Source organism: Aspergillus karnatakaensis (assembly GCF_047715665.1).
Source record: "Aspergillus karnatakaensis strain CBS 102800 unplaced genomic scaffold BJY04scaffold_83, whole genome shotgun sequence".
In the NCBI taxonomy this organism is placed as follows: Eukaryota; Fungi; Ascomycota; class Eurotiomycetes; order Eurotiales; family Aspergillaceae; genus Aspergillus; species Aspergillus karnatakaensis.
The window spans coordinates 4,616-31,052 of record NW_027395795.1 but is presented as its reverse complement, the minus strand read 5'-3'; the positions used below and the strand labels follow the sequence as shown (position 1 = coordinate 31,052).

Below are 26,437 nucleotides of genomic sequence, written 5' to 3'. Positions count from 1 at the left end.
CGCCTCGGATTCACCAGGCCGCGTGAGTAGCATTGGGGCTAGAATTGTTTCACCTCGAAGGCTGCCAAGAAGGTCCTACTCTCTGAATTGCAGCAGATGAAGAGACCGCTCGAACGAATAGATAAGCGTGGATACAACATGAAGAAGCGGGCGCTATGACACGGCTCGAACCGACAGGGGGGTCGATCATAGCAGGCCTGGCCTAGTGCAGCCTCTCGTCTAAGCGAGTTCAGCTGCCATGGACTAAGTAGCTGCCCTGCAGGCACGGGTGACTCATGAGTCTCATATCATCGCAAGCGGTCACTGTTGCCCTGCATGAGCTGTGCCTAATACGTTGCAACAGCCACATGCAACCTAAAGGCTATCTGTACTGGTCGCCTAAAAACGGCAGAGCGGCACTTCCGCACGCCACTGCGGGAATATAGGGACTCCGAGGTAATCCTCATGTTTGATGAGTGATCAGAGGCTCGGCAAGGCTTGAGAACATGGCTTACGGAAGCGTAAGGTCGTGATTCGTCTGTTGCCCTTCACGGGTCCTGTACGCCATGGCCCGGCTTGTCTCGTTCTACTCCAGTGAGGGGCGGCGTTATACCCGCTAGCTCGTTGAACATGCAGGGGTTAGTTGCCTCGGTGTGCTTTGTCACGCTTACCTGCGTCGAATATATGAATCCCCGCACGAGGCTGTACATTACCAGCTCTTTTCTTACCTAGTTGACCATGCCTGAAACCTCGCGGGCCAATTCAGATCGCAGCAATTTCAGGCGAGACATCACCATGATACGCACACGTTAGCAACTCTCAGCGCGAAGAAGCTCAGCGAATCATGCTCCGAGGAGATGATGAATCTAGGGTATCTTGCAGGACAGATAGCCTATCTCGAAAGTCGAACAGGGGTTCTTCTCGACAAAGATCCAATGTCTCAATTGCGAGCTGATAGTCTCCGTGACGTGCTTACCGGGATAATGCAATATGGGGCTCCATCTGTAGAAAAGGCAACTTTATAGATATAGGGCCAGTCCACTGATTGATTACGACAGTTCTTCATCTAGGAGCTCTACTGCGTTGTCCATATATTAGGGAGCCACCAGGTAGACCAATCAAATGCCCATGCACTCGAGGTCACTGTCACTGTCAGTGCCAGCAGTCGGGTGTACGAGATGTCAAGGTATGACCCAGGGATCAACAAAGTAAGCAGAATACGAGCCCCTAACTCAACATTCCAGACTATACCACTAGAACCAGTCGCGCCAAGACGAAAAAGAGATGTACAAGTTGCCCTCGGCCTAACCGGAAGCATCAGGAGTATGGGCTTCGGCTGTCCTGGCCGCGTTCTGATGACCGCCGTCGTGCTGTTGTCTGCAACTCGGCTCCGCCGTCCCCGGGCCAGGTATCAAATGCCAGGTTTATCCACACCTCGCATTGGGATATAGAGCTGCATTATCGTTTGACAGGCTCGCCGCTAGTCCGAAATGTCTCCTTGCTTAGCGTCCCGGTCTCCTGGAGCCCATCAAAGCTGCAGGCACTTGACTCGGACCTGTTACAGTACTGTACGTTGTATACCATAACCATATCGTAATTGTCGAAATGAATGCTGACTGCTTTCTTGTGCACCATATGTAGTCAGCTGTGTAGCATCCAAGTCCCTTGCAACGTTTGGTCACGACGCCCCTTCCCTGGCAAACATCCTGATCCACCTAGCACTGCAGGCGGATACAACCACGACAAGCACGGCAGTTCTGCATGCACTGCTAGCTTTCTCCTCCCTCCATCGCTACGGTCTACAGGCGCAGTCGTTGGAGTTGAAGGTTGCTGCGCTGGGCAGTCTAGCAAAAGGGCTAGCCGGCGCAAGTCTTGGAGCGATGGCAAGCATCCAGCATATCGCGACGGAGATGCTGCTCTGTGCATACGAGATCCACCAGTCGTCCTGCACGGCCGGCCAATGGACCTTTCATCTCGGAGGGGCTATGACAATGCTACACGCGTTCTCAGTAAGCCAGTTATACGAGGAATTTGGAGCAGACTTTGCCGTCCTGCTGGACTGGGTGCATTACCACAGTGTTCTTGCAAAGTTTGCTATACTGCTCCGAAAGCGAGAGGGGGCATTAGAACGGCTCCCATCGTTTCGAAATGACTTCTTCACTTCAGAGCTATCGAGCCTTCCGCTGCCTGTTTACTCTTTGCTGAGTCTACTATCTCAAGTCTGTGATGCTGTGTCTAGCGCCAGAAGAGCAAACGGTCATCCAACTACCGTCACCAGCATGGATGATCATAAGTCCTTCCTGGAGATCTTAGACTGGAGAATCAGAAGTCTATCAATGCCAGACGTCCCGGATACAAGCCACCATCCACCCGACGAGTTCAATCAGCTACTGCAGCTGTACCAACTCGCCATCTTGATTTTCTTCAATCGGTGCTTCCCAAGCCTCCTGGATCAACCGCTGAGAACGCAACAGCACATCGGCAAAGGCTTTTCCGTCTTGTCTTTACTCAGCTCTTGTAGACAGCAGTTTCCTATTTATGTTATCGGCTGTGAGGCGCAGACTGATGAGCAGCGGGCGGTCGTGCTGGATGCTATCTCCAGAACAGAGAAGAGCTCTACTCATTCGCAGTCGTTGAACTACTGTAGGAGGATCCTCGAGGCCATCTGGGCACAAGACGACCTGGCGGGTGGAAAAAGCCTTAGACTTAGTTATTGCGAGAGGATGACTTCGGTCATGAGTCAATGCTCGATAGTTCCGATTTTCGTATGACTGTATAGAAAGACCGGAATGTGAACATGTAGACCTCACTATGAGAGAATAGAGCCGGTCGAAACTGACTGGACCCGGCCAATGCAGGTGGCCTATTACCTACTCTAGCCTGCATTGAATCCTTTAATAACCCCCAACACCCCGTCCTTTCCCGTACAGCAATCCAAGTCCACTCTATTCTCAACCATGCCCGACCCCCTCTCAATCCTCATCGTCGGCTGCGGTCTCAGCGGCCTCGCATCTGCCCTCGCCCTCGCCCAAGCCGGCCACAAAGTCACCGTCTTCGAACGCAGCTCCAAGCTCCAGGAAGTGAGTACATCATTGCCTCGTCTACTCTGTCTCTCCCGCCCTAACCCCCATAGATCGGCGCCGGCATCCAGCTCTCCCCCAACGCAACCCGCCTCCTCCAACACTGGGGCGTCTTCCCCTCCGTCCTCGCCGCCGGCGACAAACCCGAATACGGCGCCTTCCGATCCTACCGCGGCGACGTCCTCTCTGCATCCCCGCCGGTCTCCCACCCAGCCCTAACCAGCGAATTCCCCTACATCGTCATCCACCGCGCAGATCTCCTCCGTGCTCTGCTCACCGGCGCGGAGCAAGACGGAGTCGACATAACCCTCAAGCTCAGCAGCGAAGTCCAAGACATTGATTTCAACACGCCCAGCCTCCGGCTCTCTACCGGCGAGGTGCTATCCGGAGACCTGATCCTCGGTGCCGACGGCGAGAGATCACGGTGTAGGGGGTTACTCCTTGGTCGTCCTGACCCACCCTATAGCCCCGGGGACGTGGTGTATCGGGTTTCTGTGCCGACGGCGGGGATCAAGAAGGGGGATCGCTCGTGGGAGTTGGTCAGTCGGTCGAGTGTGAATTTCTGGATGGGGGCCGGCGGGCATGTCGTTGCTTACCCGATTCAGGAGGGGGTGCTGAATATTGTGCTTGTTTATGCGGAGGGGAGTACTGGTGGGGATGGCAAGGTGATGTATGGGCCGCAGAAGGCGGGGATCGAGGAGTTTAGGAGCAAGATTTCGAACTGGGATCCGGTGTTGCATGAGCTTATTGGTGTGGAGGGCGCGGTTTGTATGAAGTGGACGTTGTTTCAGATCCATGAGCTGGGGGGTTGGAGGCATGGTCGGGGGAGGTTTGCGGTTATTGGGGATGCGGCGCATGCGATATTGCCTTGTTTGTGAGTCTGTGTCTGTTTCTGGCTTGTCTCTGGCATTTTTTCTGACTAGATTGTATTAGGGCGCAAGGCGCGGCACAGGCCTTTGAAGATGCGGGCGTCTTGGGCGGAATCTTCAGCCAGGGGGTGACTCGTGAGCAGATTCCTGATGCTCTGAGGGTATTCGAGCAGGTGAGGAAACCACGGGCTTCGCAGGTCCGGCACCGCACTTTGGATCAGAAGGCGATGTTTGCGTTTCCAGATGGCTTTGAGCAGAGGGAGCGCGATGCGAGGCTTCGGGCCGGTGCGGACTATAGGCTGTTTGAGTGGATCTGGGGGTATGATGCGTTTGAAAGTGGGAGGGAGGCCTGGAAAGAGGCTTTGGGGACTGGGAGAGAATTGTATGAGAGTGGGAGGCTTTAGGATACCCATAGTCAACATTCCTAGGGCATGTTTGCTTCTCTGTACGTGTAAGCTAATTGTAAACCATGCTGAAAGACCCAACTATATCCTCTGTCGCCATGTATTCCATCACTGCTCACTCCACAACAATAGGATTATAAAACCGGAACCTATTCTCAGGGTCATACTTCTCCTTCAACTCCCTCAGCCTCTCCACCCGCCAGCTCTCATGGCCATACCGCTCCTCTAGCGTCTCAAAGCCCGACGCATAATTCACATACGCATTGACAGTCCGCTCTGCCTGCCCGTCATTCCATTGATCCCGCACCTCAGCAGCCCAAGCCCACGCAACCTCCTGCAGACTCCCGTCATCGCCAGCCGGCACAATCGCATCAAAGAGATTCAGATGCCTGTCTTCGCGGAACGGATACGCCGAGCTACCAGGGTCAACAGCCTCAACCCCTTGCGTCGAGTACCCCTCGTGCATGATCGTGGTTCCCGCTGCGAGGCCTGGGTACTCGGCTACGCGCCGCTTGAAGCCCTCGTAAATCAGACGCTCAGCGGTGAGATTGTAGACCTGCAGGCCTGCTGTAGATGTACTGTGCACGTTGCCGTGCTGGCAGATGGGCGAGGAGAAGGCTGTTCCTTGCGCAGCGGGGATAAGTGAGTACGGCACGTCGCCACTTTCCTCCGAAGCCGCTTCAATAGCATTAAACGGACCGAGATGTTTTTCAGCCTCCTTTGCAGATCCCCGATACGCAAATGTCCAAAAGATCACCGGCTCCTCGTTCGTAACTGTAGTGTTCATCAGAAAACTCCCAGCATTAAACGCCATCTTGACCGGCGTGGACCCATTCCCATGAAACGTATTCAACGCCTCGAAAACATCCTCCAGCTGCTCCCCGCGCCAGACATAGTTATGATAGTGCCATGTATCTACCCCGCGAGGGAAAATATTCATCTCGTAGCTCGTGACGATCCCGAAATTGTGCCCGGCGCCTTTCATGCCCCATAGCAGGTCGGGGTGGCTTGTTTTGCTGACCCGGATGGTTGACCCGTCGCCGAGAACGACGTTTAGCTGCAGGATATTGTCGCTGATCATCCCGTAGAGACCTTCGTACCGGCCGTGGCCGCCGCCGAGGCCCGCGCCGAGCATCCCGACGCACTCGCAGCCGCCGGTGGTGGTCACGTAGCCCTTGTCCCAGAGGTAGTTGATGACGGGGCCGACGATGGTTCCTCCGCCGAACCAGGCGGTTTTGCGGCTCGGCTGGATGGTGATTTGGTCGAGTTGGCGCAGGCTGATTTGGATGCCGTTGAATGTGGATAGGCTTGACGCGAGGCCGTGTCCGCCGTTTATGGCGAGGAAGTCGATGCTGTTTGCGTTGCAGTATTTGACCTAGCATCAGGGTTAGTATGTCAATGAGCGTGGTTCATAGAGTGCGCTTACAATCTTGGCAACGTCGGATTCACGCCCGGGTTGGATGACAACTTGAACGGTGGGCTTGGAGAAGTCCGTCCATCGCGAGGTGAGCTCATCGAAGCGGTCGTCCTGCGGCCAGAAGATTTGGGTCTTGGGTGAGAGCTGTGCGCCGAGCTCCTGTTGGACCTGTGAGCTTGTCAGGTCACGGCGCGTGGTTGCGTGTGTTTCGAAGTATCGGGGGATGCTGGCGCCGGCGGCCAGGGTCCAGAGGAGGCCGAAGCAGTAGGCTATAGAAAACACAGGGGTCCTCATTGGTGAATGCTGCCTTGGTGATCGATGTTCAAGGTTTCGGAAAAGTGGCCAATTGAGAGCGAGTTGAACAAACTCTACACTGGGTTTCGAGGTGTCGCCTATCTCTTAAATACATGGCCGTATATCTTGCCTCGAGAGTGAGACTCGAATAGCAACGGGATCCTTCGCCATAGCCACGATACTTCTGAGCTGGATTAGCGAATACTAGCAATTAGGCTGACCAGAATACTATGCGATGAACGCGGCTGAAGAGTGGACATTGAGGGCTTGTTCAGCACATCTGTACAGGCAAAAAGACCCGAGAGATCTGCTATTCTTAGCTACTCCTGGCGGTTACCAGATCTTCGGGCGTGTCAACGTGTGCTTCTCCGAGGAGAACAGCTCAGAGTGAATGCGTATAGCCATCGCCTAGTACTATCCTGTGTTAGTGTTTCTCACTCTTGCCATTTCCCACATTCTAAGGTTACAGTGCATGGTTAGCGCTTAGTGTCTACAGGGGTTGTCTCGCGTTCCGTTCTGTGTCTCCATTTGTTTTGTACCTGCCTCTCTGTTCTCGGTCATTGCCTATATGCGATGTAACGCTTGATTTGTCGACTTGGAAAAGGGGTATCTCTGCAGGTTCATGCTCAGCTGAGAGGCTATTATAGCCTGTTGAGAGCTCGTACCTTTTATTTGATGAGGAAATCCAAATCACCCTTGCGATTTTAATTCCAGTCAGTATATCCAGCCGAGGTACCTGTCCATCGGGACTTGCAAGGGCTGTCTAAGGATATAGCTAATAAAAATCTGGATACTGTAATAAAGCACTAGGGCTCAGATCGCCTATCTAGCAGCAGCAAACCTCCTGAAGAAAGGTTCATTCAAGAGCGCATCCAGACAACTACTCTCGACACCAACAAGAACCTCTAATCCACCATCCGGCAGCTTTGGAAGCACGACCTGAATGCCATGAGCAATACCATCATGCGGCGTCCGAATAGCCTCAATCCTGTGTCCAAGCACAGCCCCCCACTCAACACTGTACAGATTAAATGTCGACCACGAAGTCTGCATGCAGTTGAACCCCGGGACGTCAAGAAAAGCAGTGGCAACCAGTTTGTTAACATCGTCAAGCCTCTCCACAAGAGCGATCGTATCATCTGTCCAACTATCATCAGCGCCCAGAACACCATGGCGGATCATGATTGCTAGATCCGCGAGGCTGAGGGAGGACAGGATTTGTCGAATAGGTGCGGAGACTGCAATGTATTCGAGGAAACAACCGAGCGCCTGCGGATGGATCTTAGTGCTCGTTCGGCGTCGCCCGTCGATTGAGATGTTAAAGACTGAGATAGGGTCGCCCTCTAACGTGTCGATCGGATTCTGAACTGCCATGACAGTTCGCCAGAGCAGTGCGGAGAGTGCATCGTTTGTAGAAACCCAATGCTGGCTATGAGGTATAGTGGCATTAACAGGAGCAGCCTCCTCTTTCAGAGCCTGTAAGGCCTCCTGGGAGAAATAGAAGATTTGTCCTCGGTGGTTAGGAGACATCATCTTCGGTGGCGGTGCTGTCGGTGCCACAGGGAGAATCGTCCACTCTGGGTGATCTTCAATATTGCCGACCTTGCCAACAGATGTCATCCTCACTCGCTCTCGGTCATCCCACATTTCCGAAGGGAAAGTCAAGGGCGAGCCCTCGAACCCTTGCGCACGACGACAGGCGTCTGCCCAGATTTGCATCCAGATATACCATGATGTGCCGTCGCCACTTAGATGCAGGAGGTTCCAGCCCAGAACTAGGCCTCCGGGGATGAAGGTCAGCTGAGCGATGGAAGTGCGGACTCTCTCTCCAGGAGCTGGCCACATCCCTCCCGCGCAGAATGTCGATGCGGTAAAGTGTGATACGGGGAAGAATTTGGCTTTTAGCTGATCGAAAGTGTATGGAAAGGAATCGCGGAGATCCTTGATGGCTATTTTTGTGGCATCCTCTCCTTCTATTCTGCGATACTTCACCACGCCTTTCTGGGGTGTGTCGGCGTCGGGGATACACTCGCAGGCCACTTCGGGTATTAAGCGTGCGAGTGTCTCGTAGCCGGTTTGAAGAATTTGAGTAACAGTCTCGATCTCGTAATTGTTTCCCAGCTGGAAGGGGAATATGTATCGGACATAGCCTTTGGGTGCAATTCGTTCCAGTGGTGTGAGCTGGGGGATCTCTCTGTACTCGACTGAACCCATTGTGTATGATACGAGGAAACCTTGATCTCGATACCAGGGGGATGGACGGTATATAAGCTGACAGTGCTCCGGATATGGTATACCTATTCTGCAGATACATCGGAACCCCGAAGTCCGGCAGGCTGAGCTCTCTATCTCAAATCCCTTGTAGCAATCTTGAAGGATCCAATGCCAGAGAGAAGCGCTAAACCGTAAGCTCACTTAGCCGACTCTTGGCTCCTACCCTTGACTCACTGTCGATGAGGCTGGTCTCTCTCAAGTCCACACTGACATGCGTTGTTGCAGCAGACCTCCCCCCTATCTCCTTTAGGTATTCCACTTTTTGTTATTCTCATATCCTCACATTAATGTCCGGCGATGAGAACTTCGTGATCCCGGAAAATTCACCTGCTGATCCCTCCACGTCTGATCGGCGTATAGCCCACCTCAGAGCATGGCTTCGGTCAACTCACGACCCCGGAGGTTCTTCTGACCTTAGCAGACACCTCAAATCCCTTACTCCTGGCACCTGCGAGTGGCTATGGGCAGCATCGCAATATCAGCGATGGCACAATGGAGACGCTGATATACTCTGGTTGCGAGCCCCTTCTGGGACCGGCAAAAGTGTACTCGCCGCACGTCTAATCTTACGCCTTCAGGCTGACCACCCTGGGACCCCGACTCTGTTCTTCTTCTGCCGTCGAGTGACTGGCACCAGCGATGGAACGCTCTTGCTGTATCAAAGTTGGGTATCACAGCTTTTTGATTTCTCTCCGCGTCTGCGAGAAAGCCTAGGGAGTCTGAAGCAGCAGCGACGCGCCTTTGCCGACCTGGGTGTTGGTGAGCTGTGGGATATCCTGCGGGAGCCACTCAATACCCATGGCAAGGTCTTCTTCGTTGTCGACGCTATAGATCAGTGGGACCATGCCGGTGCAAAAGACCTGCTTTGCTGTCTATGGGACTTGTGCCAGACGCGCCCGGGCGCTGCGAAGGTCTTTATTACAAGTCGCCCATCACCAATGCGAAAGATTTTGAACTCGCCCTCTATTCTCCAAGTCGACCTAGACGGCCCTCACAGAAGCAAGGACATTTCCCTGTTCATTGATCACCAACTGCAGCTTGTACAGAATCTCAGCGAGGCTGCGAGAATAGCAGTACGACAGGCACTTCAAGCTCGTGATTACCCTTCTTTCTTCTATGCACGCCTCGCAGTGAAAGACATTCTGGATGACCTTGAGAGAGGCGATATCGACGCCATAACTGTCTGTGAGGCATTCGCGACGCTTCCCACAAATCCGGGCGAGCTATATTCTCGTATCCTCCACAAACACTCGCAACTCACCGGCGTACCGCAAGACCGCCAGCTGATGATCTTACAGCTCGTTACGCAGGCCGCACGTCCATTGCGTCTTCTCGAAATTGCTACCGTCCTTGGATTCCTGGATCTGACCGAAGGGAACACGAAGCCTGAATCCACCCAAGCGTCAATACAGATGGCTTTTGGTCCGTTGCTAGAGGTCCTGGGAGATGAGACTGTCGTGATCGAACATGATCCTTTTACTGAGTTCCTAAATAATGGCAAGAGAGAGGAAGGCCCCGTTACATTTCCTGCAATCAATGCAGCAGAATCGCATGAGCTCTTTGCGGTTGCGTGCTTGAAGTACATGCTGTCTGGCACTCTATCAACGTGGAAGTCTATACCCGAGAGAAAGGGGACATTGCTACAAGCCCCTTGCAACACAGCACACACCCAGGATCAGGAAAAGAAACGTCTACAGATGCAGTATCCCTTTCTCACCTATGCCCTTGAACAGTGGCATTATCATGTCCGAAATGTTCCCGAGATAAAAGATGGTCTAGGCGCGCTATTAGATTCCTTTCTGAGCTCAGGCAACGACGCATTCAGGCCTTGGGTTGCTGCCGTTGTACGGCCGCCTGCCTACATCAAAACATTTACGCCATTGCACGCGGCCGCATGGGCGGGTTTATCACACACCGTGGCCCATCTCATCCAATCTGGCCACGATGTAGATACCATGGCTCACGACCGACGTACCCCGCTGCATTTTGCCGCGCAGAACGGACACGCAGATACAGTCGCCGTACTACTAGAACTTGGGGCGCGCCTCGACACAATGGACAAGTATGGCTGGAGCGCAATGCATCATGCCGCCATCTCCAACCACGCTACGACCCTTCAAGTATTCTTAGAAGCTGGAGCAAGTCCGCAAATGAAAGACAATCATGTGAACCGGGATATAGACTGATCTACCAGTCGAGGACGAAACTGTGGTGACACACCTTTGGAGTATGTGTCAAAAGCCGGGTTTGTCGAGTCTGTTCGTGTCATGCTTCCTTTCTTGACTGAGGATGAATGTGAACTCTCTTTGCGTATCGCAGTGGAACACCATCGCCTATCCCTCACCAAGTTCCTTGTTGAGTCCATTGATATTGATATAACGTCAGACCTAGGAGGGGAGCTTCTCCTGTCCGCATCAAGTATTTTGGATCTGCAAATCATGCGGTTCCTGGTTGCTAACGGTGCTAATCCTGGCTATCACAGGCAAAGCCATAGCGACGAAGATTCACCGCGCCCCCGGGTCCTCAAGCGACAGACCGAGGGGACAATACCCCTTGCCATGTGTGCTGCCGCATCCAAAAGGCTGAAAGAACGGCGATCAGACTGGGACATCAAGTTATTTCTCCACCTCCTGGATGAGGCTCTTGATGCGGGATGTGATGTTAACGCCGTCGACAAGATGGGACGAACGGCCTTGCATCATAGCGTACCAGGTGCCGAACGAGTCGTCCGCAGGCTTCTCGAGCGAGGTGCCAATATCCACGCGACAGACAACCAGGGAAATACACCTCTACACCTCTTCTCTCCATCAGTGGCAAAGTCTACACCGTCAATGTTGGATGTGATGAGTGAGTACGGCGCTCGATGGGATGCTGCGAGAGAGTCAGATGGCAAAACGCCCCTTCACGCCTGCCTGGAGCGGTACGGTGGTAGTTTGAATGTAAGCCTAATCGACCCATTTGTGAACAACTGGGATGTTGCAGACTCGCAAGGCAACACGCCGCTACATGTCGCCGCCAAAAGTCCAGGGCGCAATAATATGAAGCTGCTCGAGCAGCTCATGGGCAGAGGAGTCGATGTCCACTGCAGAAATCGAAGAGGCGAAACACCGCTGCATCTCGCGCTCGATGATCACGCGGAAGTCCTGGTTAGTGCTGGCGCAGACCTTGAAGCGAAAGACTATAATGGCAGAACGAGGTTCTTGGCTGCTGTTCTGCGATTATCACCTGTGAAAAGGCTCCAAAGAACCTTGGACTTAGGGGCCGATCCTCATGCCACTGATTATGCGGGAAACAATGGATTACATCTCCTCTGTCAAACTGAGGGCTCAAGGGATATTCTCGACCTTCTGCTCAAAGCTGGAGTGGACCATCTTCATACGAACCACCAGGGGGACACACTGTACCACACTATGATGAGGGGGCATGCCCACTTCGTGACTAATAGCTTTCGTACCATGTTAGATGCTATTCGCGAGACGGATCTCACTGTACTCGCGCGAAACCATCGAGGAGAGACCCTACTACACTGCGCCTGTAGTCCAGCGAGTTATTGGAAGGACTTCGACTCTGCAAGTGCGCACAGCAATCCGCTCACAGCTTTTACTGCGCCAGATATCAAGTCGATGGTTGCAATGGCTGATTATAAGGGAAGGCTACCTATTCACAATGCCGCAATGTCGGATGAAGGCCTGGTTGGCTGGTTGCTATCAAACGGTGCGGATCCAATTGTTCGCGATTACGGTGGACAGAGTCCCCTTCACCTGGCGGCTTCAGCAGGTCAGAGCAACATTATCGGCCTGCTGCTAGAGATGTGCGGTGACAACGCAAGTGATGCCGTCAACAGGCCGGATGGCCGTGGCCGCACGCCTCTCCACTACGCTGCACGATCTGGTCGCCCCGAGAGTGTTAAGGTCTTGCTAGATGCCGGTGCCACTATAAACGTTTCCGACAAAGATGGCAATACGCCTCTGCACCTGTGTGCCGAGTTCGATAGACGACAGGCCATCAACAATCAGCCCGGTCGTGAGCGCATCCTCTGTGATGACGATACCTTGCGGGTCTTCGATATTGTCTGCCTTCTCTGTGACCGCAGGGCTGATCTAGGGGCACTCAACACGCACGGTCAAACCCCTAGTGACTTTGCAGTCGAGCACCGCAATGACGAAATGATTGCTGCCCTTGAGGATAACATGCCCGTGTGGAGCTACCGGGATAAGTCGAACCCAATAGCCTCGGTCCAGGCCCAGTATCTTGCGGGCGGCCATCTCAATGCGAGATTTATTGCAGACGATTTGCGAGATACAGAGGGCTTTGCTGATGACGGACCCATCATGTGCCATCAGCTTCTCAAGCTCGGTGCTTTCAACATCGTCCACGAATTGATCAATAGCGATGACCCCCTAATCTCAAAGTCTAGACCTGGAAAGAGGAGTGAAGACTTTCTCAGGACGCTCGCGTACTGGGGCTATATCAAGGAGTTTGGCATGTTGGCCGGGCGTCGTAAACACATGGGGGAGTCCCCATGCTTCGATGAGTTTGCGCTTGTCGCGGCGCAGAGAAAGCTACCGAGTCTGGATTTGCTGTCACTCCTCGTCGAGACCTTCAACGCCGATGTAGACATCGGGCAGGAGAAGACACTCACGAGTCATGTTCCGTGTCCGCTTTTACACACTCTTGCAAAGGGGAATTACTGGTGGCAAACCGGTGCTATACAATACCTGCTCGATCGTGGCGCAAACATCAATCTCACTAACCCCCAAGGGCAGACCGCGCTTCACGTTGCAGTCAGGGGTGGATACCGACGGTACATTATCGCAAAGCTCCTCATTCAACGTGGTATAGATGTGAATTTAGAAGACAAGGAGGGCTTTACTGCGCTTAACCTGACCGCTGGGGATCCCGACATGCTTCGCCTTCTCCTTGAATCTGGGGCTGATATCACGGCTAGCGAGATACCCATCCTCTTGACAGCGATCAACAAGCCAGACCCGGAAACAGTGCAGATAATCCTGAGTATGGGTATCGACTGCAATCAGCCCTTCCGTGCGACAAGTGCGGGTCCAACTAAATGCAAGTTCTCAATACACGTCGGTAAACCAGAAGACCTTCCCCTGCAAGCCGCCGCAATGGCCATATCTCACCAGACAGACGACTTCCGCGACAAGGTCACCAAAATCATCCAGCTCCTACTAGACCATGGTGCAGACCCCTTTCAGCCAGTCGACAGCGACACAACGATCCTCCACAGCATTCTTTCCCGCAACGCAATCATCGACCCATACCTAGCTATTCCAAACCTCAACCTCGAACACCGCGATAAGCAAGGCAGAACCCTCCTCCTAGCAACTCTATTCCCAGAGGACAAGCTCAACAGCCGCCCACTAGCCTCACGGCTTGATCTAGTCCGAAAGCTCTGCGCCATGGGCGCTGATACATCCGCGGTAACAAACAACGGCGACACAGCAGCCCACCTCCTCATCACCGCGGGCAGCAGCACCACATATCTCTCCTCTGAAATCGAAGAAACCCTCTCGCTACTCCTGCAGAATAGCCCATCTCTGCTCCACCACCCAAACGCACGAGGAGACAAACCTATCCATCTCGCGGCACAGAGACATTGCTGGTCCCTTGTTGAGTCTCTATTCAAAGCAGGCGCCAACATTCTAGAGCCAGATTCCATGCGACGGACAGTCCTTCACCACGTCGCGCCAGACATCAGTTCCAAGAAGGCGCTTAGGCTATTCAACCTCGCTCTTTCCGCAGGTGCTGATATCAATGCGAGGAATTGCGACGGTGATACGCCTATTGCGGTCTATGTTCTCCTTTCAAACATCTCGACTCGGTCCGGCATGGACGAGAAGAATATCAATGTCTTCAGGAATGCCGGGGCCGATATACAGACGACGAATTGCCGCGGTGAGGGGTTGCTGCATTTGATTGCGCGGTCGGGTCAAGAGGGGGTTAATGGGGGTCGTGCACTTCGTGGAAAGCAAGATGGCAAGCTGCAGGAGCAGGAGCGAAGGGCGCAGCTGTTTGCGTATCTTGTTGGACTGGGGTTGGATCCTAAGGTGGAGGATTCTGAAGGGCGGGCAGCAAGCCTTTTATGAAACTGGTCGAACGGCATCACCGTGCTTTTTTTCATTGGATTATGTCAAGTCCGGCCGGCTCCATGGTGGCTACAAGGGTTTAGGACCGTCGGCAAAGGCAGTGCACGTCAAAACCGACGATCTGCTGCAGGGCCGCCACACTTCGGGGCCGTTGCGCAAGATGTGGAGGTTTCGACACGGTCTGCAAGATGATAGTGGATTTGGACAAAGTTGAGGGATCGTAGGCGGCTCGACTGCGAGGCTCCTTCGAGCTACGGACTTGTCTGCCCTGGGCTTTGGGATAGACGGTCGGTTAGAAGGCGGATATCAACCCTAGTACACTCCTCTGCCTTTGGATTCCAAGTGAGAGTGTCCATGATCATGGAATCAGAGGCTCAAGAACACGACCCTCCGGTCAGGCTCCAAGCTCAAGCCATGGATGTCTCAAGCGCACTTGGCAAACCCGTATTCCCTTAATTTCCATGAGATTGCGCCTGGCTTGATCCCCACTAGGGCTCGTATTTAAAAAAGGCACACCAATCAGCTTCCCTAGACGCATGTCGCTTGCAACTGACAGTCCGTTGCTCTCTCGTTTTCGAAAATGTCCTCTTGTCGAGGCTTGCTGCTCCGACGAGGCAGCTTTTGGTGGGTAGAGGGTCAATTGCCAACTTGAAGGGCACTCCAAGACTCCTATCTCGGTGCTTTCGGAGACAAGCAAGAAAGCATGCCAGCCTCGGAGTTGGTCCCTGGCCCTCGTATTCAGCGGGACGAGGATCTTAACATCCAGTCACATAGCCACTGCAAACCGATCCTCGCATTAGCGCAGCAATCCGCCAATTCACTCGCAAATTGTGCCTGTTTTGATCTGGCCTTCAGGAGCCCTGGGCATCTGCAGGGGAGGAGATGCTCATCATTGTTCTGCGCTCGGTTTCCCCCTTCTCATTCCCTTACAAGTTGACAACACCAGACAACACCACTCCAGACACACGGTACCATGGTTAATATCTCGTTATTCCTGCTTCTCCACATCGTCTCCTCGGCCTCGGCTTGGACATTAACATGGAAGAACTCTGACGGAAAGTCCTATGTCGAAACCGGAAGCGCCTCGGTAGGCTGCAGGAAGATAGAGCATGCAAAGGGTCAGGGGTTCCGGTGGAATCCTGGTAGTGATGAACGATCGATCTGGTTCTTCGAAAACGATAAATGTACCGGGTACAGAGCGGGATACTCGCCGGCGTTGGTGTGGAATAAGGATGCTGCTAGTCGCGATCTGAATTCTTTTCGTGTCGCTTTTGAGGACGAGGAGTTCAGCGACGAGCCGGAGACCACAAAGGCGACTACGACGACGACGAAAGCCCCGGCACCAACTACGACGAAAGCGCCGGAGCCAGAGCCAGAACCGGAGCCGGAGACTACGAGAACTACATCGAAAGAGACACAGCGTCCTCCGCCTGCTGAGACTACGACTACTGAGAAGGAGACGGAGCGTCCTGACCCTCAACCTACAACGACGACGTCTGCTAAGACAACTACAGCGGCGCCAGCGGAAACGGAGGTTGAGAACAAAGACAACAACAACGATGACAACGAGTCTGGCTCTGAAACTGGAACTGAAAAGGAGGATCCTACGAGTACAAGCTCCAAGGCGTACGGTACACCGGTCCTAGACGACCCTACACCCACACTTACCGCACCCACCACCGAAACACCAACCGCCGAATCCTCCAACTCCGATGACTCGAAGAATTCAGATAATGCAGATGACGCCGACGAGTCCTCCATCTCCGTCGGCGCGATCGCAGGAGGTGTCGTTGGCGGCATGCTCGCCATCGCCGCGATCGGCCTCCTCTTCTTCATCCTAGCCCGCCGCAAGCGAGCAGCTGCCACTGAACATCCTTCTCGAGACCATGTCTTTAAGCAATATTCCCATCCGGGGTCTCAACAAATGACAGCTGGAGCAATCCCGCCAACACCGATGTACAGAAACAACTCCGACACAGGGTCTCGGCCTGCAACTGCATCTGCAACTGCACTCTCACCCTCACCAATGTATGGAACAGTCCCGTATGACCCGTCTCACTTTGACCAGGGGAAGGCGGAGCTTGACTCTGCTGCACTACTTCCACAGCCTCCTGGGTATCAACAACACCAGGCGAATGAGCTGTATGGCGATGAGGTTACAAAGCACCCATACTCGCTGATTGATAAGCACGCGACGCCTCCTGTTGCTATGGCTGAATTGCCGGGTGATGGTGTTATGGTTGAGATGAGAGATCGGCAGAGAGTAAATGAGTTGGATGGAGGTAGTGGGAGGATAGTGAAGCGGTGATTGAGGATGAAACTGTACTATCCCTAGCTTGAAGCATGGCCTTTAGTTTCGACCTGGGTTGTGTTTCCCAGTCTTTATTTTTGAAGCGTTTTGCGAATCCTGGTAGCGGTTCTGAGAATGTAATATATCTCGCAGTGGTCTCCTCCGTGACATGATTTTGAGTAGATGGATTCATATTCGTCATCCATGCTCATCGATACACATACGGAATACTATGTATCCACTTTGAGTGATGGTCGGCGTGGGTGAATGCTAACAATGCAGACACAAATCCCCCGGCGGCTTGTATGAGCAGGCGTACCATACCATTTTCTTCGACCATCTTTGGAGCCGCCCCATGAGGTCATTGTGGACTTGCAGGAGTGAGAAGGATTATACGAAAGCTATACATACTGTAGGTCAAACGTGACTATTTCCCTGGCCTGATTCTCATTATTCCGTGCCCGAGCGGATATACAGCAGGACTATTTCCACGATCTAGATTCAATACTATATGAAAGCTATGGATATAAGGGGGCAGGAACTAGACTCCATCTACATTCCAACAGGTGATACCTGTCTGATCGTTGTTCATTCTGTTTGTTCTATTACCGGGACGTGCTCGTACTGCGGAGATATATACTTTAGCGGGTACCGTCCCTCGGCAGAAAGAATGCTATTCACGCGTTCTCCAGATCAAAAGCCTAGGGTCAAGATAAAGTTACCCGCTTCCGTCGCTGCAAGTATAGGAACAGAGTGTCTTTCCGTTTACACCCATCGCTGCGCGCAGAGCAAGGGTTGGGCTGGGTTGTCTGGAGGAAGAACACCTCAGTCAGCCGAAGGCTCGCACATCTCGATCACACTGTGAAGGTGAAGAGACTGTCTGATCAACCAGTGATCTCATCTCAGGCCCATCCTGCCAAACCTTAATGTCCAACGTTACGGCCGCCGGTTGCCCGGACTGGCTCCGATCGTCGCTGATGAGGATAAGGATCTCTCGATCTCTTGATGGAGGAAAATCGGTGTCTTTCTTTAGGTGGAGTGGTAGCTCTAGACCCTCACAGCCACGGAGAATGAGCCCGCGTTTCCGATGGATGGATCAGTAATCTCGCTGCCTAATGAAGGATTGGTGATTATGCGATTACTAACCTAACCCTGAGCATGCAATTATCCACGGGCTTTCGCATTGTGTCCTGAGGCATTTGTCTTACAGAGAGAGGAAAGCGTAGCCCTAATCTCGTATGAATGGAAGAGATCAGATATACAGGTAAACATCGTGTCATATCCTCGTATACGTGATACCGCGCCAGCTATATACAAAACCATACCACCATATCATTTAAAAAACTATTCCACCCCGTCCAACTCCTACCCTACTGCTCCACCACAACCCCCAAAGTCTGCCTCACCATCTCCCCCCAAACAACCTGCCAAACCCCGGCCCTCCCCTCCTCAAAAAAGAACCCCTGCAACACCCCCCGGACATCCGCCCACCCCCGCAAATCCGGCCGCCCCAGGATAATCCTCCGGAACAACTCCCTCTGCACACCCCACGGCGTAATCCCCGCGTTCCGCGGCGCCGTAACCACCATGCTCAGCCAGATCACCAAATCGCTGAGCATCGGGTCGGTCCAGAACTCGCGCACGGAGAGGAGCATCTCCGCGCGCTTCTTCGGCTGCCGGAAGATGATTGCTGCCGGGTGCACGCCCATTCCGGAGAGGTCGTCGGCGAGGCAGAGGAGTGCGGCGAAGAGGCATTTCTCAATGGCGGTTAGCGGGGTTGTGGACTGGTGCCGCCAGACGGGGATTAGGTGGGCTTGTTTTTGGCGGTGGGTGGTCAGCCACGTGGAGAAGCTAAGCAGGATTTCGATTGCCGGGGTGGTGATGGCGTTTGCGCGGATTAGGATGTGGAATGCGGGGGGGAGGATGTTCAGGCTTGGGACTTGGTGTCTTAGGGGTAGGGTTAGTGGTTGGTTTGGGTTGGGTTGGGTTCCGCTTGTTCGCTCGGGGTGTGTCCCGGCGTAAGAGTGTGGCGTTGGCGCTCGCGTAGCGTGATGCGAGTGTGTTGGTGGTGACGGGAGGTGCTCCGGGTTCAGGGACGTCTGCATGTGGGAGATCAGGAGGCTCTTTACCACGAGTAGTGATGTTTGGAGATTCGGACCCATGCCCTTGACGGATTGGCCGACTTTATTGTGCCCGCCGCGCAGGCGGACGACGGTGGAGAGGCCGTCGAGGTGGGCGCGGCTGTAGTCCACATAGCCTAGGTAGTCGTCGACGGGGATTAAAAGGCAGATCGCCTGGATCAGATGATCGTTCACGACTTGGCGAGAGAGCATGTCGGTGACTGCGTCGAAGAGCTTCTTGCGGTGGTAGAGGGTCGCTGCTCGTGTTGCGCCGGTGGGATCCGGGGCTTCGAGATTGCATAACGTAAACGCTGACAGGCCGTGCAGGATGGCATCGCAGGTGTTCGACCAGTTTAGCAGCACCGAGGCGTAGTAGTCTGAGGATGCAGAGCCATGGCCGAGTGCTTTCGAATCGTGTGGGAGGATAACCTCAAAGTCTGGGCCCGGCTTGCCATGAGCCAACCTCTCGGAGTCCCGCTGAGGGGGGTATATTACTCACAGTATGACAAGGCTCGCGTGGTCGAGGGCCCCTTGGAATCCACATTGTTTATTGGGTAGAACTTTCCCGACGCAAAGGGTAGGGTCATGGGCGGGGATCGCGCCAGGGCTTTCGACTGCTCGCTGGATTGGCCAGACTGATCCTTGCTGGAGGATCCATCATCCTGTTGGCTTGATTGCGATTGAGTTTCGGGCTGCTGCACCCAGAAGGTCTCCATTCGGCTGGCAAGCTTGGACTGCTTTCGCCGCTTCTTGGCCGCCTGCGCGGCGATGAAGGTGTTGATTTTCCGGCGGCTGGTCTTGCCGCCCTCTGCCGGGGGCTCGTACTGTATAAACATGGCAGGCTGGTGGGTTCCGACGATCAGTAATCTCGGCGACAGCCATTCTGCAGTTGATTTTCAGGGACTCGCGATGTAGCGGGGTCATTGTGGGTTAGTCAGCCGCTTGGAGTTGACTTCAGCTGGAAGATTCTTTGTATAGACTACTGTATACTCTACAGCCACGACTACGAGATACGAGACTCAGGACTCCTCGAGAAAGCAAATCCCGAAGCCCAGGACCGAACAGATCCGCGCGAAATTCGAATTCTACGAAAAACCAGCTGCAAGCCTCGACTGCCGCAAAAAACCCGATAAAATGCAGGGTGGAGCTAGATGAGATTAGGTTAGTCCACGCTAGTCCCCTTCCGGAACTGCGAACCCTTAATCGGGAAGTCGGTTTACCGAAAGAGGACTAGCGGCAGATGTCCCAGATCTGCAGCTCGCGCTTCATCAGATACTAACTATCGCTCACTCAGCAATTTGCACAACGGTCGCCATCTGAGAACGACTCATGATGCTGCAGATTTGGCCCCCAAATCCATGGATGACCCGTGCCATCCAGAACTGCGAGATATGCAAACACCGCGGACAACATCCAGCCGTGTCGGATGCGGTTGTATATCTTAGCATCGGGCCCGACATGCCTACACCTCGGACTTATTCCTGTAAACAGTTTATTCGATTTGTGATATGACCGAGTCAACCTTCACCTTTATCTCCCAGGTCTTCTTCGTGGCAGACGGGCCCAATGCAACGTCGAAGAAGCAGCAAAAGTCCTTGCCGTCCGCATCGCGGTCCCACGCTGCCCGAGTGGCGCATGAGAGGCGCAGAGCAGCCAAAGCTGCGAAGCTCGGGGCAAAGATCGAGGCCGAAAAAGCCGTAGCAAAGAAGCACGGCGCAAATTTACTGCCTAATGCCCGTTTCGCTGACATCCCAACCTCTATCAAGATATGTACGTTAGCAGTCACTCGAGCTTGCGTGCCTTAGGGGTCATTTACCTAACATGGCACAGTCTGGAAACTGATTGTACCTGGTGTCACACCCATGTCTACCCTATTCAACACACGTGTGGTAACAAACGACCAATGGATGCCCTATATGGCTCAAGATGTGTTTTTCCATGCCGGTGCTGCCGCCATGCATGCTGCGCATGATGCTTTGGTAAACCCTGATTTTCGTCGGCACCCATCCCCTATCATTTATGAACATCGGGGCAAGGCAATGGCGGCATTGAGACAGCATATGATGCGCCCTGATGGCATTACCGACGCGATGCTGATGGCGGTTTGCTTCCTTGCATTGATTGAGCGCCGGTTTGATGAGATGGAAGCCCATGGCATCCACAAGAAGATGTTGGGCGATCTTGTCATCGCTCGAGGGGGTCTTGATGCTCTTTCACCATACCTGAAATCCGTTCTGCTGCAGTACGAGTTTCCCTGGGCAATGGAGTCTGGTTACAGCGTTCTGCCGCGACAACAACGTCGTCAGCCGTATTACCCCCCTGTACACTTAGCTCAGATTCTCCTTCGCCAGATAGGCCATCTTCCTGAGGGGTTCTTGACTCTTGCTTTGCAGGGGAAGTTGTCTGGCCACATCCTAAGCATCCTTGAGAGATTCAGCGATCACCCTCCAGGTTCCGACTCCCTCAAACAGCGGACCAAGGAGCACCTCGTGGCGACCAAGTCGTGGGATGTAAAGCACATATTTGACGACTTTTGGGACACCTTTCCACTTCTTTCCGTTGATGACGATGGCGAACCGTCCCTGGAGACCCTGCTGTTTCTTGGTCTGATCGTGTACGCAGGGATTGCGTACAGCCCTATTCCACAGGTTAACAATCTGGCCTTGTGCATGAGGGTCTCGCTCAAGGCAAAGCTACTTAGCTGTGAGCGGATCCGAGACACAGCCACCGAAGAGTCCCTGTGTTGGATATGGACTGTGGCCGTCTCCGGGTGGAAGAAGCCTGACGGAAGCCTCGATCAGCCCGGTTGTGAGCTACTGGCGAGGCAGCGGACGCGGTTTGGGTATCTTGAGAGGGAAGAGGAGTATGAGAAGGTGCTGAGGAAGTTCTTCTGGCAAGATAGTTTCACAAAAGCCTGCCGGCAGCTGTACCAACAAGATAGAATAGTTGAAGTCTTTGATGTCGTTACTCAGACTTAGAAGATAGACGCAATGGAACGTCAGCGTGACTGAGACAGCGACAGTTTGGTCTGCTCTGGCAACATGGCCCTGATCCCATCTCGCAATTGACTGATGGATGTTAAGATGTTCAGTCAACAATAATGGGGAGACGCCGGGATGAGCATGATATCCTGACAGAACTAGATGAGGCACGCATGCTTCAGTGTCCGGACAAGTCACAACTAGTCCCGAAACGGGGGAGTACCTTCCGTAAGGAGTGTAGCGTCGAATGGGGGATGCAAGATTCCAGGGCACAGCTGGGCTGCTGGAGAGTCCTCAGGGTCGGATGATGCCGCGCAGGAAACCGCCCCCAACCCGAAAGAGGGCGAATACCTTCCAAGAGAAGACTAGCCAGTCTGCACAAGAGCGAGAGCTTATTGCCTACAAGACGAAGAGGCTAATCCCAGGTGAGAAGTTCCCCAACCTAAACAGGACTAGACGACCGCTGGCTTCCACCGGCCCCCACCACTTAGGGCTGTCGCTATCCCAGCCCGGGCAGTCGTCCAGCCCATCTCCCTCTAGTCCCACCCAGTCTTCTGCATGACTCGAGGCTCAGGGCTGAGTCTATATCTCGCGCTGTCAACTGTCAACCGTACGGGCTGGCCTATTTCGGTGTTTGAGAGACCCACGCTGATTGACCGATCCAAGATGTTTCATTCTGGGACGCACTATATATTCCGACTTTCAGCTCCCTGACGATCCATGCCATTCGCAATTTGCCTCCCAGAATCCCCTTTACAGTCTACCTGACGCCCAACTCTTCAACTGTCGACAATGTCAACCTCCAGCGACTTATCAGACACTCCTGCGCCAGGGTGGACGCCTGACATCCTCAACGACTACTTCTCCCTCCTAAACACCTCAATTGACAACCTCGACATGACGAGTCCACAGCCTTCAGACTCCAGAAGCAACAGCCAAACGCCGTCGCCACCGCCACCGGACGCGAACTCCGCGAAGCTTCGAAAGCGCGGCCGCCCAAGGCTCCTCGACAGCAAGGGCGCAGAGATCGCAAACAAAGAGGTAAATCCGACTCGAACCAGAAGCAAATGCAAATCAAATCCACGACAACTAACCCCAGATGCAGCGACGCAAAGCCCAAGTGCGCCTCGCACAACGCGCCTTCCGCGAGCGCAAGGAGGAGAAATTAACCACCCTCTCGAACCGGGTCGCCGAGCTGGAGCAGAAGCTCATGATCGCCCGCTCGCTTTACCTCAGTACACACGCCGCCGTCATGAACTCGGAATTACCCCTCAACTGCAATGCAAATAACCCAAATTGGCGACTCCTCCACGACAACCTGCAGCTCCTCCTCGCCAACACGGAGCTGCAGAACGCGTCCACTACTTTCGATCTACCCTCCGAGTCTGTCCCCGCGACACCCAGCGACGAGAGCTTCTCCTATACCTCCGGTAATTCGTCCCTCGGCCAAGTAACCCCGCCGGGGATCTTGACGGATAAGGACGCCTACATGCTTTATCAGAGCCAGCAATTATATCCACAGCCCCCGTACCCTTGCTTGTCGCCGGAGGATATGAACGTGTATGGCTCTTTCATGACGGAGAGCTGACGGATGCATTGTCGCTGTCTGAACTGGGTGGATATTTCTGGGCGCATAACACACATGAGCGTATTTAGAGGACTCGAGCAGTCCTTTTTCCCTTGGTGTTTATAGAATAATATAGCAAATATAATGAGACTCACGACTGCATTTCTTTTCCAAGATTCTTCGAATGTCTAATCGGTAGACCTTATGCAACCTTACCCAGTCGCTTCACCTACCACTGCAACCACCAGAGCGACACATACAATAATCCCCCACCCAAAAGCAAACCCACCACTAAACGCGTCATGTACCCCCCAATAAACCAACTCACAGGCTCAACGTCCGTAGACCCACCAGAACACCCCCCAGGAACGGGCGTGCAGGTCAGAATAAGCAAACTCTGGATAGTGGAGACCGTCAGGCCTGCACCTCGATCGATTAAGACTGCGGTGGTCAGACTCGGAGAAGAGACCCGTGAGCATGGGCTGGCCCACATTGCTATTTTGTGAGCTGTTTCGCGTTCGTGATGGTGGGATGTGGATGGTCGAGGAGACATATGCTACCCGGTGTGGTAGGGGAAGTTTGACGGCTTCTCGGCAGATAGGTCGTGGTTTGAATTATTCGAGGGCGTGCGATCGGTGCAACCACGTTGAATATAGAGTTCAACACCCTCTTAAAAGCCGGATCTTCATGTAGAAGTAATGAGTGCTCATGCTCACCTGCAAGGTAAGGCTTATTCAGCGTCGTGGTCGAGGTCCACTAATGAGTCAAGGTGGGTAGCGCCTTTGTGAAGGCCTGGTCCGACTTGGTCTGGACGGTAAGATATGACGGCATAGACTGAAGGTGGATAGAGCACGCATACTCTTATCAGATTGACGCGGGGAATAGACTTCGGAAGTGCCGTGGGGTAGTCAAGTGTCGAAGGAGATGCAGTATGAGGGAAAAGATCAGCCATCCCTGTGCTTGTGAATCTCACAACCTCAGATTCACACAAGCAACAACTATCCAAGCCAAGATTGCTCAAGAAGTCTCGGCCGGCTCGGCGCAATCTCATACCATGCGAGCAGCAAGAAACAGCTCCCTTGGCAAGAGGCCAGGTTGCGAACCATGCCTCCGGTCAGACTCAGGCCATACCTATCGCAGAATGGCCGGGGGTTTGCCCCACAGGGATGTTCTCAGACCAATCGGCCGGCGCATCTTGAGTGGTATACATATCCGTATAAGTAATCTGCAGCTTGGCTTGAGCACTTCGGCCGGGTCTCCCTTGACGCATCTTTAATATCCTTCTCACTATCAACTGGTTGGACTCTGACTCGGGTTCGCTCGTCTAGTATCCTCGGTGGCGGGTAATGACCCCAGCTATTGTTGCTCGCCGCGCCGCACCATGACCTCGCCGTCCTCACCAACCCGCTCCTTCATCATCGCCAACACATCCTCCGGCACTTCCCACTGCACATACTCCCCCAAGTCCACAACCCACCGCCATTTCTTGCACCCGGGCTCTTTGTACCCCGCCCAGATACACTTCGCGAGCAGGTATCCCGGGGCCAGAAACTGGAATGTGATGTCGCGGTCCCGATGAAGGCTATCGTCGCCGCGGCCTAGCTTTGTTCGAAAACGCAACACATCCAGCTTTGGCATGCGCAGCGCCGCCTCGGTCAGTGCTTGAACGAGCGGGTTGAATGTCTCGGGATCAGGTCGGTTCCGCCAGCGGCGGTCTGGGAGGTCCCCGTTGAGGTAGTTTGAGCGATCGGTGTTCAGTGGCGCGCGCTGTTCTGAGGATTCACAGTCTGATTCGTCTTCGGTCGGGATGTCTATGTTGAGTTTCTGTTCCTTGCCCACGGCCCAGTCGGGAGTACCGTAGTCAAAGTCTTCTTCTGAGTCGGAGTCTTGTTGCGTGGGAGACTGTTCTTCTGAAGCCGCTCCTTCTAAAGTTTCTCCTTCTGAGGAGGCTTCTCCGTCGTAGTCCTCTTCTTCCAGGTCGTAATTGGGTCTATCGCCAGTATAATACCACCGGCCGTCATGTGTGAAGAGAGGAAAGCTGACAGTCACCTCCTTCAAGAACGGAAATGAAACCTCCTCGCCCGATGCAGAAAATAACGCAGGCGATATCACGACCGTTCCGAGGGAGAGCTCGACAAGGCTCCGCTGGGCTAGCTTGCGTATCGCATGACACAATACATCCCCATCCGGATACGCCGGATCCTTGTCCTCGACGATGCTGAAGTCATGGTTCTCCGGGGTGATCTCACCCATTGAAAGACCCAGCACCTCTAGCTTCGACAGTGTAGGCGACTCCAGAGCCAGTGCCAAGTCAACACGATACTGCGCCCTCACAGCGCGATTCTTCATCTGGCCCGGGGCGATCCGCAAATGCAGTGATCGCAGATCCGGTAGGGATCGTAGCATCCGCCCGACCGTCTGCGGGTGAACCGGGCGACCAGAAGTGCCGATCTCGAAAGAATACACACACGCGACCGTGGGTAGTTGTACCGTGTCGGCTAGAGCCAGCAGGTTTTCGCGGTAAAGCCAACGGTTGTCCTCGTCGTCTTCGTGGTACCATCCATAAGACTCTTCGTCTGTCTCTGCTGCCGCTGTTACAGTCAACTCCAGCGTCCCGGGGCTTTTGTCCTTCCAGCGAGAGAGCTGCTTCCACAAATCAACGACGCTATTGCGAAAGGCAGCGAGGTTGGCGCTGTGTTCGCGGCGCTGTTCAAGGACGTATCGATTGTCCGAGTCGTAGTCTGGCAGAGCAATATTGAGAGTCAAGCTGCGGAGGGCTTTGCGGCGCCAGGGGTGAGCACTGATGGATGCGACATTGCTTGAGAGCTCTCGCGTTGTGTAGAGGATGCGCTCAACAGCGACTTGGAACTTGCGGGAAACGAGGGCGTAGGAGGCGAATGAGTGGCGGTCGCCGAGGCTGTTGAGGAAGAGATGCCAGACAGCGATTTCAGTGAGCTCGAGACTGAGGGAGTCGAGTGTTGCTGGCATTTCGAGATGGTTGGAAGTGGTGGAGTTACTCGATAGTGGGTGTTGCTGCTGGCCGGTGGATTCACCC

General features: G+C 53.8%; 7 protein-coding genes across 7 annotated transcripts; 3 read left to right on the top strand and 4 right to left on the bottom strand.

The window, feature by feature from the left end:
• Positions 1-1,167: 1,167 nt before the first annotated feature.
• On the top strand, positions 1,168-2,750 carry BJY04DRAFT_224052 (transcription factor domain-containing protein; the record flags this gene model as incomplete). The annotated part of the gene is made up of 3 exons (XM_073717851.1): positions 1,168-1,187; positions 1,243-1,547; positions 1,621-2,750. 3 exons carry the CDS (start codon positions 1,168-1,170, stop codon positions 2,748-2,750), a joined length of 1,455 nt encoding a protein of 484 aa, XP_073565201.1.
• A 186-nt stretch (positions 2,751-2,936) lies between these two features.
• Positions 2,937-4,332, top strand: BJY04DRAFT_224051 (FAD binding domain-containing protein; the record flags this gene model as incomplete). Its single annotated transcript, XM_073717850.1, has 3 exons — positions 2,937-3,059; positions 3,113-3,933; positions 3,993-4,332. The coding sequence occupies 3 exons, from the start codon at positions 2,937-2,939 to the stop codon at positions 4,330-4,332; spliced, it is 1,284 nt and encodes a 427-aa protein (XP_073565200.1).
• BJY04DRAFT_232662 (FAD-binding oxidoreductase) lies at positions 4,328-6,043 on the bottom strand (the record flags this gene model as incomplete). Its single annotated transcript, XM_073719784.1, has 2 exons — positions 4,328-5,707; positions 5,759-6,043. 2 exons carry the CDS (start codon positions 6,041-6,043, stop codon positions 4,448-4,450), a joined length of 1,545 nt encoding a protein of 514 aa, XP_073565199.1. The 3' UTR covers positions 4,328-4,447.
• Positions 6,044-6,754: 711 nt separating this feature from the next.
• On the bottom strand, positions 6,755-8,248 carry BJY04DRAFT_202113 (uncharacterized protein). Its single transcript, XM_073713152.1, has one exon. The coding sequence runs from the start codon at positions 7,886-7,888 to the stop codon at positions 6,866-6,868; it is 1,023 nt and encodes a 340-aa protein (XP_073565198.1). The 5' UTR covers positions 7,889-8,248; the 3' UTR covers positions 6,755-6,865.
• A 7,149-nt stretch (positions 8,249-15,397) lies between these two features.
• Positions 15,398-16,732, top strand: BJY04DRAFT_224047 (uncharacterized protein; the record flags this gene model as incomplete). Its single annotated transcript, XM_073717849.1, has 1 exon — positions 15,398-16,732. The coding sequence occupies one exon, from the start codon at positions 15,398-15,400 to the stop codon at positions 16,730-16,732; it is 1,335 nt and encodes a 444-aa protein (XP_073565197.1).
• Positions 16,733-17,300: 568 nt separating this feature from the next.
• BJY04DRAFT_232657 (uncharacterized protein) lies at positions 17,301-19,047 on the bottom strand (the record flags this gene model as incomplete). Its single annotated transcript, XM_073719783.1, has 3 exons — positions 17,301-17,737; positions 18,121-18,646; positions 18,788-19,047. The coding sequence occupies 3 exons, from the start codon at positions 19,045-19,047 to the stop codon at positions 17,651-17,653; spliced, it is 873 nt and encodes a 290-aa protein (XP_073565196.1). The 3' UTR covers positions 17,301-17,650.
• Positions 19,048-24,698: 5,651 nt separating this feature from the next.
• On the bottom strand, positions 24,699-26,437 carry BJY04DRAFT_232653 (uncharacterized protein). Its single transcript, XM_073719782.1, has one exon. It carries the CDS (start codon positions 26,368-26,370, stop codon positions 24,739-24,741), a length of 1,632 nt encoding a protein of 543 aa, XP_073565195.1. The 5' UTR covers positions 26,371-26,437; the 3' UTR covers positions 24,699-24,738.

What these genes read in the sequence shown, in the direction of transcription:
- BJY04DRAFT_202113 (XM_073713152.1), bottom strand. Translation starts at nt 7,888, where the DNA reads ATGTGGCCAGCTCCTGGAGAGAGAGTCCGCACTTCCATCGCTCAGCTG.
- BJY04DRAFT_232653 (XM_073719782.1), bottom strand. Translation starts at nt 26,370, where the DNA reads ATGCCAGCAACACTCGACTCCCTCAGTCTCGAGCTCACTGAAATCGCT.